Source organism: Oncorhynchus mykiss, chromosome 6 (genome assembly GCF_057628025.1).
Source record: "Oncorhynchus mykiss isolate SJ-2025 chromosome 6, ASM5762802v1, whole genome shotgun sequence".
NCBI classification, from domain to species: Eukaryota; Metazoa; Chordata; class Actinopteri; order Salmoniformes; family Salmonidae; genus Oncorhynchus; species Oncorhynchus mykiss.
In genome coordinates, this window is record NC_143027.1 from 4,027,501 (window position 1) to 4,041,486 (window position 13,986).

Below are 13,986 nucleotides of genomic sequence, written 5' to 3' on the forward strand. Positions count from 1 at the left end.
CCAGCGTCGTCCGGGTTAGGGGAGGGTTTGGCCCAGCGTCGTCCGGGTTAGCGGAGGGTTTGGCCCAGCGTCGTCCGGGTTAGGGGAGGGTTTGGCCCAGTGTCGTCCGGGTTAGGGGAGGGTTTGGCCCAGCGTCGTCCAGGTTAGCGGAGGGTTTGGCCCAGTGTCGTCCGGGTTAGGGGAGGGTTTGGCCCAGCGTCGTCCGGGTTAGCGGAGGGTTTGGCCCAGGGTCGTCCGGGTTAGCGGAGGGTTTGGCCGGTCGTGATTCCTTGTGGCGGGACGGGCACCAGCTGGACGGTGTTTCACACATTGGTGCGGCTGACTTCCGGGAGCGAGCAGTGTGTCAAGAAGCAGTACGGCTTGGCAGGGTCGTGTTTCGGAGGATGCATGGCTCTCGACCCTTGCCTCCCCTGAGTCCGTAGGGGAGTTGCAGCGATAGGACAAGAGTGTAACTACTAATTGGATGCCACGAAATTGGGGAGAAAAAGGGGTAAAAGTACAAATAAAAGTTTCACAAAATCAGCAAAAAAAAAAACGTCCTCTCACTGTCAACTGCGTTTATTTTCAGCAAACTTAACATGTGTAAATATTTGTATGTACATAACAAGATTCAACAACTGAGACATAAACTGAACAAGTTCCACAGACATGTGACTAACAGAAATTGAATAATGTGTCCCTGAACAAAGGGGGGGGGGGGGGGGGGTTCAAAATCAAAAGTAACAGTCAGTATCTGGTGTGGCCACCAGCTGCATTAAGTACTGCAGTGTATCTCCTCCTCATGGACTGCACCAGATTTGCCAGTTCTTGTTGGGAGATGTTACCCCACTCTTCCACCAAGGCACCTGCAAGTTCCCAGACATTTCTGGGGGGAATGGCCCTAGCCCTCACCCTCCGATCCAACAGGTCCCAGACATTTCTGGGGGGAATGGCCCTACCCCTCACCCTCCGATCCAACAGTTCCCAGGCGTGCTTAATGTGATTGAGATCCGGGCTCTTTGCTGGCCATGGCAGAACACTGACATTCCTGTCTTGCAGGAAATCACGCACAGAATGAGCAGTATGGCTGGTGGCATTGTCATGCTGGAGGGTCATGTCAGGATGAGCCTGCAGGAAGGGTACCACATGAGGGAGGAGGATGTCTTCCCTGTAACGCACAGCGTTGAGATTGCCTGCAATGACAAGCTCAGTGCGATGATGCTGTGACACACCGCCCCAGACCATGACGGACCCTCCACCTCCAAATTGATCCTGCTCCAGAGTTCAGACCTCGGTGTAACGCTCATTCCTTCGACGATAAGCGAGAATCTGACCATCGTCCCTGGTGAGATAAAATCGCAACTCATCAGTGAAGAGCACTTTTTGCCAGTTCTGTCTGGTCCAGCGATGATGGGTTTGTGCCCATAGGTGACGTTGTTGCCGGTGATGTCTGGTGAAGACCTGCCTTACCACAGGCCTACAAGCCCTCAGTCCAGCCTCTCTCAGCCTATTGCGGACAGTCTGAGCACTGATGGAGGGATTGTGCGTTCCTGGTGTAACTCGGGCAGTTGTTGTTGCTGTACCTGTCCCGCAGGTGTGATGTTTGGATGTACCGATCCTGTGCAGGTGTTGTTACACGTGATCTGCAGTCCTCATGCCTCCTTGCACATTCACACAGATAAGCAGGGACCCTGGGCATCTTTCTTTTGGTGTTTTTCAGAGTCAGTAGAAAGGCCTCTTTAGTGTCCTACGTTTTCATAACTGTGACCTTAATTGCCTACCGTCTGTAAGCTCTCAGTGTCTTAACGACCGTTCCACAGGTGCATGTTCATTAATTGTTTATAGTTCATTGAACCAAGCATGGGAAACAGTGTTTAAACCCTTTACAATGAAGATCTGTGAAGTTATTTGGATTTTTACTAATTATCTTTGAAAAACAGGGTCCTGAAAAAGGGACGTTTCTTTTTTTGCTGAGTTTATAAATCTTTTATTCTGAGCTGATCTGTCCGGTGATCTGTCCCAAAAATATTTTCTCTAGGAATAGTGGTAGAGGATGATTATAGTTGTTTCTTTTCTGATTATGCAGATTTAGCATAGCTGACTGTGGTGATAATAGGAGCTGACTGTGGTGATAATAGGAGCTGACTGTGGTGATAATAGGAGCTGACTGTGGTGATATTAGGAGCTGACTGTGGTGATAATAGGAGCTGACTGTGGTGATAATAGGAGCTGACTGTGGTGATAATAGGAGCTGACTGTGGTGATAATAGGAGCTGACTGTGGTGATAATAGGAGCTGACTGTGGTGATATTAGGAGCTGACTGTGGTGATAATAGGAGCTGACTGTAGCGATAATAGGAGCTGACTGTGGTGATAATAGGAGCTGACTGTAGTGATAATAGGAGCTGACTGTGGTGGTAATAGGAGCTGACTGTGGTGATAATAGGAGCTGACTGTGGTGATAATAGGATCTGACTGTGGTGGTAATAGGAGCTGACTGTGGTGATAATAGGAGCTGACTGTGGTGATAATAGGAGCTGACTGTGGTGATAATAGGATCTGACTGTGGTGATAATAGGAGCTGACTGTGGTGATAATAGGAGCTGACTGTGGTGATAATAGGAGCTGACTGTGGTGATATTAGGAGCTGACTATGGTGATAATAGGTGCTGACTGTAGCGATAATAGGAGCTGACTGTGGTGATAATAGGAGCTGACTGTAGTGATAATAGGAGCTGACTGTGGTGATAATAGGAGCTGACTGTGGTGATAATAGGAGTTGACTGTGGTGATAATAGGAGCTGAGTGTGGTGATAATAGGAGCTGACTGTGGTGATAATAGGAGCTGACTGTGGTGATAATAGGAGCTGAGTGTGGTGATAATAGGAGCTGACTGTGGTGATAATAGGAGCTGGCTGTGGTGATAATAGGAGTTGACTGTGGTGATAATAGGAGCTGACTGTGGTGATAATAGGAGCTGACTGTGGTGATAATAGGAGCTGAGTGTGGTGATAATAGGAGTTGACTGTGGTGATAATAGGAGCTGACTGTGGTGATAATAGGAGTTGACTGTGGTGATAATAGGAGCTGAGTGTGGTGATAATAGGAGCTGACTGTGGTGATAATAGGAGCTGACTGTGGTGATAATAGGAGCTGAGTGTGGTGATAATAGGAGCTGACTGTGGTGATAATAGGAGCTGGCTGTGGTGATAATAGGAGTTGACTGTGGTGATAATAGGAGCTGACTGTGGTGATAATAGGAGCTGACTGTGGTGATAATAGGAGCTGAGTGTGGTGATAATAGGAGTTGACTGTGGTGATAATAGGAGCTGACTGTGGTGATAATAGGAGCTGACTGTGGTGATAATAGGAGCTGACTGTGGTGATAATAGGAGCTGACTGTGGTGATAATAGGAGCTGACTGTGGTGATAATAGGAGCTGGCTGTGGTGATAATAGGAGCTGACTGTGGTGATAATAGGAGCTGGCTGTGGTGATAATAGGAGCTGACTGTGGTGATAATAGGAGCTGGCTGTGGTGATAATAGGAGCTGACTGTGGTGATAATAGGATCTGACTGTGGTGATAATAGGAGCTGACTGTGGTGATAATAGGATCTGACTGTGGTGATAATAGGAGCTGACTGTGGTGATAATAGGAGCTGACTGTGGTGATAATAGGATCTGACTGTGGTGATAATAGGAGCTGACTGTGGTGATAATAGGATCTGACTGTGGTGATAATAGGAGCTGACTGTGGTGATAATAGGATCTGACTGTGGTGATAATAGGAGCTGACTGTGGTGATAATAGGAGCTGACTGTGGTGATAATAGGAGCTGACTGTGGTGATAATAGGAGCTGGCTGTGGTGATAATAGGAGCTGACTGTGGTGATAATAGGAGCTGACTGTGGTGATAATAGGAGCTGACTGTGGTGATAATAGGAGCTGACTGTGGTGATAATAGGAGCTGACTGTGGTGATAATAGGAGCTATGTACCTCATCATAACTGAATGTGAAAGCGTCACTTCTTCTTCTTCTTCTTCTCCCTCCTCTCGTCTTTCTTAAGGGCATCACGTTTGGTCGTCGTAGCAACCGGCTGGACTTGTACTATTCTCCCACAGTGGCCCAGCCAGGCAGTGAGCAGGTGCCCGTGGTAGTGTTTATATACGGGGGAGGCTGGGGTTCAGGGGAGAGGTCCATATACTGTCTACTGGCCATGCAGATGGCTAAGGAGCTCAGCGCAACGGTGATCTGTCCGGACTATTCCACCTACCCGAAGGTAAGACTCCCTCCACGACCATAACAATAGAGCTGAAACAATTTTTTTTTAAAGGACACAGTCGCTGTCATATTCAGTGAGCGAGCGTACACATCGAATTTGACTTTAATCTTCTTTCCAGGGTAATGTTTTGTGTATGGTTCAAGATATCGCCGACTGTCTCGTTTGGGCGAGGGAGAACGGCCATAAGTTCAACTTTGACAAAGTAAGCGATGCAAACAGTAGATGAATTCAGGTTTAACAATTACAGTGTAACACGTTGGTGTGTATCACGGAGGCCTATTCAAACTTATTTATTCAGCATTTTCACTTTAATGCATTGACGTCAATGGGATGTTACGTTTTTATAAGGCCCTTAACTGAAGATTATTCATAAATGCAATGTTTATATACACCCTCCTGTGTCTGTTGTCTATTCACAGGACAGTATAGTGTTAAAATACCCTTTATAAGGTTAATAAACACTAACCTGTAAGTTAATACAGTGGGGCAAAAAAGTATTTAGTCAGCCACCAATTGTGCAAGTTCTCCCACTTAAAAAGATGAGAGAGGCCTGTAATTTTCATCCTAGGTACACTTCAACTATGACAGACAAAATTAGGGAAACAAATCCAGAAAATCACATTGTAGGATTTTGAATAAATTTATTTGCAAATTATGGTGGAAAGTAAGTATTTGGTCAATAACAAAAGTTTATCTCAATACTTTGTTATATACCCTTTGATGGCAATGACTTCACAAGGTTTTCACACACTGTTGCTGGTGTTTTGGCCCATTCCTCCATGCAGATCTCCTCTAGAGCAGTGATGTTTTGGGGCTGTTGCTGGGCAACACGGACTTTCAACTCCCTCCAAAAATTTTCTATGGGGTTGAGATCTGGAGACTGGCTTGGCCACTCCAGGACCTTGAAATGCTTCTTACGAAGCCACTCCTTCGTTGCCCGGGCGGTGTGTTTGGGATCATTGTCATGCTGAAAGACCCAGCCACGTTTCATCTTCAATGCCCTTGCTGATGGAAGGAGGTTTTCACTCAAAATCTCACGATACATGGCCCCATTCATTCTTTCCTTTACACGGATCAGTCATCCTGGTCCCTTTACAGAAAAACAGCCCCAAAGCATGATGTTTCCACCCCCATGCTTCACTGTAGGTATGGTGTTAATTAGATGCAACTCAGCATTCTTTGTCCTCCAAACACGACGAGTTGAGTTTTTACCAAAAAGTAATATTTTGGTTTCATCTGACCATATGACATTCTCCCAATCTTCTTCTGGATCATCCAAATGCTCTCTAGCAAACTTCAGATGGGCCTGGACATGTACTGGCTTAAGCAGGGGGACACGTCTGCCCCTGCAGGATTTGAGTCCCTGGCGGCGTAGTGTGTTACTGATGGTAGGCTTTGTTACTTTGGTCCCAGCTCTCTGCAGGTCATTCACTAGGTCCCCCCGTGTGGTTCTGGGGTAATTGCTCACCGTTCTTGTGATCATTTTGACCCCACGGGGTGAGATCTTGCGTGGAGCCGCAGATCGAGGGAGATTATCAGTGGTCTTGTATGTCTTCCATTTCCTAATAATTGCTCCCAGAGTTGATTTCTTCAAACCAAGCTGCTTACCTATTGCAGATTCAGTCTTCCCAGCCTGGTGCAGGTCTACAATTTTGTTTCTGGTGTCCTTTGACAGCTCTTTGGTCTTGGCCATAGTGGAGTTTGGAGTGTGACTGTTTGAGGCTGTGGACAGGTGTCTTTTATACTGATAACAAGTTCAAACAGGTGCCATTAATGCAGGTAACAAGTGGAGGACAGAGGAGCCTCTTAAAGAAGTTGTTACAGGTCTGTGAGAGCCAGAAATCTTGCTTGTTTGTAGGTGACCAAATACTTATTTTCCACCATAATTTGCAAATAAATTCATTAAAAATCCTACAATGTGATTTTCTGGATTGTTTTTCTCATTTTGTCTGTCATAGTTGAAGTGGACCTATGATGAACATTACAGGCCTCTCTCATCTTTTTAAGTTGGAGAACTTGCACAATTGGTGGCTGACTAAATACTTTTTTGCCCCACTGTATATAGTTTATAAAGGTGTAATAAGCTGTTATAACACATTGGTTGATATTCACCCCCCTGTGCCTACCTGTTGTCTGTGCAGGATAACATTGTGTTAGTCGTTCATAAACTGTTAATTTTTAGTTTGTAAAGTGGGTAATAAACAGTTAACAGGTATTGATATCCACTATGTTGTCTGTGCAGGATAACATTGTGTTAATCGGTCACTCCGCTGGGGCTCACCTAGCAGCTCTAACCGTGCTGTTCATGGTCGAGGGACGAGACGAGCTCTTTATAGAAGCCAAGAAGCAGACAGAGATCACCATGGCAATCAGAGGAGTCACAGGTCAATATGTGGTTTATAGATACAGGTCAATATGTGGTTTATAGATACAGGCCAATATGTGGTTTATAGATACAGGCCAATATGTGGTAACAGGTCAATATGTGGTTTATAGATACAGGTCAATATGTGGTTCATAGATACAGGTCAATATGTGGTAACAGGTCAATATATGGTTTATAGTTACAGGTCAATATGTGGTTTATAGTTACAGGTCAATATGTGGTTTATAGATACAGGTCAATATGTGGTAACAGGTCAATATGTGGTTTATAGATACAGGTCAATATGTGGTTTATAGATACAGGTCAATATGTGGTTTATAGATACAGGTCAATATGTGGTTTATAGTTACAGGTCAATATGTGGTTTATAGATACAGGTCAATATGTGGTAACAGGTCAATATGTGGTTTATAGTTACAGGTCAATATGTGGTTTATAGATACAGGTCAATATGTGGTTTATCGTTACAGGTCAATACGTGGTTTATAGATACAGGTCAATATGTGGTTTATAGTTACAGGTCAATATGTGGTTTATAGATACAGGTCAATATGTGGTTTATAGTTACAGGTCAATACGTGGTTTATAGATACAGGTCAATATGTGGTTTATAGATACAGGTCAATATGTGGTTTATAGATACAGGTCAATATGTGGTTTATAGTTACAGGTCAATATGTGGTTTATAGATACAGGTCAATATGTGGTTTATAGATACAGGTCAATATGTGGTTTATAGATACAGGTCAATATGTGGTTTATAGATACAGGTCAATATGTGGTTTATAGATACAGGTCAATATGTGGTTTATAGATACAGGTCAATATGTGGTTTATAGATACAGGTCAATATGTGGTAACAGGTCAATATGTGGTTTATAGTTACAGGTCAATATGTGGTTTATAGATACAGGTCAATATGTGGTTTATAGATACAGGTCAATATGTGGTTTATAGATACAGGTCAATATGTGGTAACAGGTCAATATGTGGTTTATAGATACAGGTCAATATGTGGTTTATAGTTACAGGTCAATATGTGGTTTATAGATACAGGTCAATATGTGGTAACAGGTCAATATGTGGTAACAGGTCAATATGTGGTTTATAGATACAGGTCAATACGTGGTTTATAGATACAGGTCAATATGTGGTTTATAGATACAGGTCAATATGTGGTTTATAGATACAGGTCAATATGTGGTAACAGGTCAATATGTGGTTTATAGATACAGGTCAATATGTGGTTTATAGTTACAGGTCAATATGTGGTTTATAGTTACAGGTCAATATGTGGTTTATAGATACAGGTCAATATGTGGTAACAGGTCAATATGTGGTTTATAGATACAGGTCAATATGTGGTTTATAGTTACAGGTCAATATGTGGTTTATCGTTACAGGTCAATATGTGGTTTATAGAGTTACAGGTCAATATGTGGTTTATAGTTACAGGTCAATATGTGGTTTATAGTTACAGGTCAATATGTGGTTTATAGATACAGGTCAATATGTGGTTTATAGATACAGGTCAATATGTGGTAACAGGTCAATATGTGGTTTATAGATACAGGTCAATATGTGGTTTATAGATACAGGTCAATATGTGGTAACAGGTCAATATGTGGTTTATAGTTACAGGTCAATATGTGGTTTATAGATACAGGTCAATATGTGGTAACAGGTCAATATGTGGTTTATAGATACAGGTCAATATGTGGTTTATAGATACAGGTCAATATGTGGTAACAGGTCAATATGTGGTTTATAGTTACAGGTCAATATGTGGTTTATAGATACAGGTCAATATGTGGTAACAGGTCAATATGTGGTTTATAGTTACAGGTCAATATGTGGTTTATCGTTACAGGTCAATATGTGGTTTATAGATACAGGTCAATATGTGGTAACAGGTCAATATGTGGTTTATAGTTACAGGTCAATATGTGGTTTATCGTTACAGGTCAATATGTGGTTTATAGATACAGGTCAATACGTGGTTTATAGTTACAGGTCAATATGTGGTTTATAGATACAGGTCAATATGTGGTTTATAGATACAGGTCAATATGTGGTTTATAGATACAGGTCAATATGTGGTTTATAGATACAGGTCAATACGTGGTTTATCGTTACAGGTCAATATGTGGTTTATAGATACAGGTCAATATGTGGTAACAGGTCAATATGTGGTTTATAGTTACAGGTCAATATGTGGTTTATAGATACAGGTCAATATGTGGTTTATCGTTACAGGTCAATATGTGGTTTATCGTTACAGGTCAATATGTGGTTTATAGATACAGGTCAATATGTGGTTTATAGATACAGGTCAATATGTGGTTTATAGTTACAGGTCAATATGTGGTTTATCGTTACAGGTCAATACGTGGTTTATAGTTACAGGTCAATATGTGGTAACAGGTCAATATGTGGTTTATAGATACAGGTCAATATGTGGTAACAGGTCAATATGTGGTTTATAGATACAGGTCAATATGTGGTTTATAGATACAGGTCAATATGTGGTTTATAGATACAGGTCAATATGTGGTTTATAGATTTTTATTGCATAGCTTATATGTTTATAACATGGCATATATGTCTATAACATGTTTATAGATCTTTATAAACATACAATATTGACCTAATTGGATGTACAATTGACCTAAATGAATGTATAAAGTTTGTTATATATTTAATACACACACAGTACCAGTCAAACATTTGGACACACCGACTCATTCAAGGGTTTTTCTTTAAATTGACTATTCTCTACATTATAGAATAATATTGAAGACATCAAAACTATTAAATAACACATATGGAATCATGTAGTAAACAAAAATGTGTTAAGCAAATCAAAATATATTTTAGATTCTTCAAAGTAGCCACCCTTTGCCTTGATGACAGCTTTGTACACTCTTGGCATTTCTCTCAACCAGCTTCACCTTGGTAATCAAGCCCACTACTGTTGTGTCGTCTGCAAACTTGATGATTGAGTTTGGAGGCGTACATGGCCACCCAGCCGTGGGTGAACAGGGAGTACAGGAGGGGGCTGAGCACGCACCCTTCTGTGGCCCCAGTGTTGAGGGTCAGCGAAGTGGAGATGTTGTTTCCTACCTTTACCACCTGAGGACGGCCCGTCAGAAAGTCCAGGACCCAATTTCACATGGCGAGGTTGAGACCCAGGGCCTCCAGCTTGATGTTGAGCTTGGAGGGTTCTGTGGTGTTGAATGCTGAGCTGTAGTCAATGAACAGCACTCTTACATAGGTATTCCTCTTGTCCAGATGGAACAGGGCAGTGTCCAGTATGATGGCGATTGCGTCGTCTGTGAACCTGTTGGGGCGGTATGCAAACTAGGGTGGCCGGTAAGGTGGAGGTGATATGATCCTTGACTAGTCTCTCAAAGTACTTCAAGATGACAGAAGTGAGTGCTATGGAGCGGTAGTCATTTAGTTCAGTTATCTTATCTTTCTTGGGAACAGGAACAGTGGTGGCCATCTTGAAGAATGTGGGGACAAATAAACAGACTGGGATAGAGAGCGATTGAATATGTCCGTAAACACACCAGCCAGCTGGTTTGCGCATTCTCCGAGGACGCAGCTAGGGATGCTGTTTGGGCTGGCAGCCTTACGGGGGTTAACACGTTTAAATGTCTTACTCACGTCTGCCATGGAGAAGGAGGGGGGGGGGGGTGCAGTCCTACTTAGCGGGCCGCGACGGTGGCACTGTATTATCCTGAAAGCGGGCAAAGAAGGTGTTTAGTTTGTCTGGAAGCAAGACGTCGGTGTTCGTGACGTGGCTGGTTTTCTTTTTGTAGTCCTTGATTTCCTGTAGGCGCTGCCACATACATCTCGTGTTTCTTTTTGTAGTCCTTGATTTCCTGTAGGCCCTGCCACACACATCTCGTGTTTCTTTTTGTAGTCCTTGATTTCCTGTAGGCCCTGCCACATACATCTCGTGTTTCTTTTTGTAGTCCTTGATTTCCTGTAGGCCCTGCCACATACATCTCGTGTTTCTTTTTGTAGTCCTTGATTTCCTGTAGGCCCTGCCACATACATCTCGTGTTTCTTTTTGTAGTCCTTGATTTCCTGTAGGCCCTGCCACATACATCTCGTGTTTCTTTTTGTAGTCCTTGATTTCCTGTAGGCGCTGCCACATACATCTCGTGTTTCTTTTTGTAGTCCTTGATTTCCTGTAGGCCCTGCCACATACATCTCGTGTTTCTTTTTGTAGTCCTTGATTTCCTGTAGGCCCTGCCACATACATCTTGTGTTTCTTTTTGTAGTCCTTGATTTCCTGTAGGCCCTGCCACATACATCTCGTGTCTGAGCCGTTTGAATTGCAACTCCACCTTGTCCTTTTACCGACATTTTGCTTGTAACTGTTTATATTCAGCCATATTCCCAGACCTCTTTCCATGGTTAAATGCTGTGTTTCGGCCTTTCAGTTTTGTCGTGAAAGCCGCCATCCGTCCACGGTTTCTGTTTTTGTGTTATGTTTATTTATTAACTATTATTTATTTATTTATTTATCTATTTATTAAAACACTCACTCCCTGAACTTGATCCCGACTCGGCGCACATCGTTACACCTTGTCACAGCACGATTGTTTGGCTCAAACGCATCAAGGGGAGAAAAAAGAATCCACAAATTAACTTTTAACATTCCTCATGAAGCTGGTTGAGAGAATGCCAAGAGTGTTCAAAGCTGTCATCAAGGCAAAGGTCGGCTACTTAGAAGAATCTCAAATATAAAACATATTTGGATTTGTTTAACACTTTTTTTGGTTACTACATGATTCCATATGTGTTAATTAATACTTTCGATGTCTTCACTATTATTCTATAACTCTAGAAAATTAAATTAAGAAATATATATAAATAAATGAAGATAAATTAAAGCTCTGTGACTTTTGTTTCTGACATGGTGTTTTGTTGTCTGTACAGGTTTGAGTGGAGTGTACAACATCGTGGACCACTACGAGCATGAACAGATGAGAGCTGTGGAGTATGTCTCTACGATGCACAAAGCCATGAATGGACTGGAGAACTTCCCTTATTATTCACCCACACACCTACTGAAGAAATTCAGCGAGGAGCAACTGAAAAGGTATTGTTGTACTGAAATTGATGATGAAGTTGATAGATCTCGTCTGGGTTCTGATGATACTTTGTGTTTAAATACACCGTTGAAGAACAAATTGGGGAACGGAAATATGACTTATTTGGGGAACGGAAAGAGGAAATATTACTTATTAGGGGAACGGAAAGAGGAAATATGACTTATTAGGGGAACGGAAAGAGGAAATATGACTTATTAGAGAAACGGAAAGAGGAAATATGACTTATTAGGGGAACGGAAAGAGGAAATATGACTTATTAGGGGAACGGAAAGAGGAAATATGACTTATTAGGGGAGCGGAAGGAGGAAATATGACTTATTAGGGGAACGGAAAGAAGAAACATGACTTATTAGGGGAACGGAAGGAGGAAATATGACTTATTAGGGGAACGGAAAGAAGAAATATGACTTATTAGGGGAACGGAAGGAGGAAATATGACTTATTAGGGGAGCGGAAAGAGGAAATATGACTTATTAGGGGAACGGAAAGAAGAAATATGACTTATTAGGGGAACGGAAGGAGGAAATATGACTTATTAGGGGAGCGGAAGGAGGAAATATGACTTATTAGGGGAACGGAAAGAGGAAATATGACTTATTAGGGGAACGGAAAGAAGAAATATGACTTATTAGGGGAACGGAAGGAGGAAATATGACTTATTAGGGGAGCGGAAGGAGGAAATATGACTTATTAGGGGAACGGAAAGAGGAAATATGACTTATTAGGGGAACGGAAAGAGGAAATATGACTTATTAGGGGAACGGAAAGAGGAAATATGACTTATTAGGGGAACGGAAAGAGGAAATATGACTTATTAGGGGAGCGGAAGGAGGAAATATGACTTATTAGGGGAACGGAAAGAAGAAATATGACTTATTAGGGGAACGGAAAGAGGTAATATGACTTATTAGGGGAACGGAAAGAGGTAATATGACTTATTAGGGGAGCGGAAAGAGGAAATATGACTTATTAGGGGAACGGAAAGAGGAAATATGACTTATTAGGGGAACGGAAAGAGGAAATATGACTTATTAGAGGAACGGAAAGAGGAAATATGACTTATTAGGGGAACGGAAAGAGGAAATATGACTTATTAGTGGAACGGAAAGAGGAAATATGACTTATTAGGGGAACGGAAAGAGGAAATATGACTTATTAGGGGAACGGAAAGAGGAAATATGACTTATTAGGGGAACGGAAAGAGGAAATATGACTTATTAGGGGAACGGAAAGAGGAAATATGACTTATTAGGGGAACGGAAAGAGGAAATATGACTTATTAGGGGAACGGAAAGAGGAAATATGACTTATTAGGGGAGCGGAAGGAGGAAATATGACTTATTAGGGGAACGGAAAGAAGAAATATGACTTATTAGGGGAACGGAAAGAGGTAATATGACTTATTAGGGGAACGGAAAGAGGTAATATGACTTATTAGGGGAGCGGAAAGAGGAAATATGACTTATTAGGGGAACGGAAAGAGGAAATATGACTTATTAGGGGAACGGAAAGAGGAAATATGACTTATTAGAGGAACGGAAAGAGGAAATATGACTTATTAGGGGAACGGAAAGATGAAATATGACTTATTAGTGGAACGGAAAGAGGAAATATGACTTATTAGGGGAACGGAAAGAGGAAATATGACTTATTAGGGGAACGGAAAGAGGAAATATGACTTATTAGGGGAACGGAAAGAGGAAATATGACTTATTAGGGGAACGGAAAGAGGAAATATGACTTATTAGGGGAACGGAAAGAGGAAATATGACTTATTAGGGGAACGGAAAGAGGAAATATGACTTATTAGGGGAACGGAAAGAGGAAATATGACTTATTAGGGGAACGGAAAGAGGAAATATGACTTATTAGGGGAACGGAAAGAGGAAATATGACTTATTAGGGGAGCGGAAGGAGGAAATATGACTTATTAGGGGAACGGAAAGAGGAAATATGACTTATTAGGGGAACGGAAAGAGGAAATATGACTTATTAGGGGAACGGAAAGAGGAAATATGACTTATTAGGGGAACGGAAAGAGGAAATATGACTTATTAGGGGAACGGAAGGAGGAAATATGACTTATTAGGGGAACGGAAAGAAGAAATATGACTTATTAGAGGAACGGAAGGAGGAAATATGACTTATTAGGGGAACGGAAAGAGGAAATATGACTTATTAGGGGAACGGAAAGAGGAAATATGACTTA

The 13,986-nt window shown here is 41.9% G+C and overlaps 1 protein-coding gene across 1 annotated transcript in view; it reads left to right on the forward strand.

Annotated features, from left to right (window-relative positions):
* Positions 1-13,986, forward strand: part of LOC110525164 (uncharacterized) — a 30,497-nt gene that overhangs the window by 12,136 nt on the left and 4,375 nt on the right. Inside the window, exons 5-8 of the mRNA XM_036979227.2 lie at positions 4,047-4,259; positions 4,381-4,464; positions 6,505-6,646; positions 11,602-11,764. Of these exons, the coding sequence (XP_036835122.1) occupies positions 4,047-4,259; positions 4,381-4,464; positions 6,505-6,646; positions 11,602-11,764 (602 nt within the window). The remainder of the gene's footprint in view (positions 1-4,046; positions 4,260-4,380; positions 4,465-6,504; positions 6,647-11,601; positions 11,765-13,986) is intronic.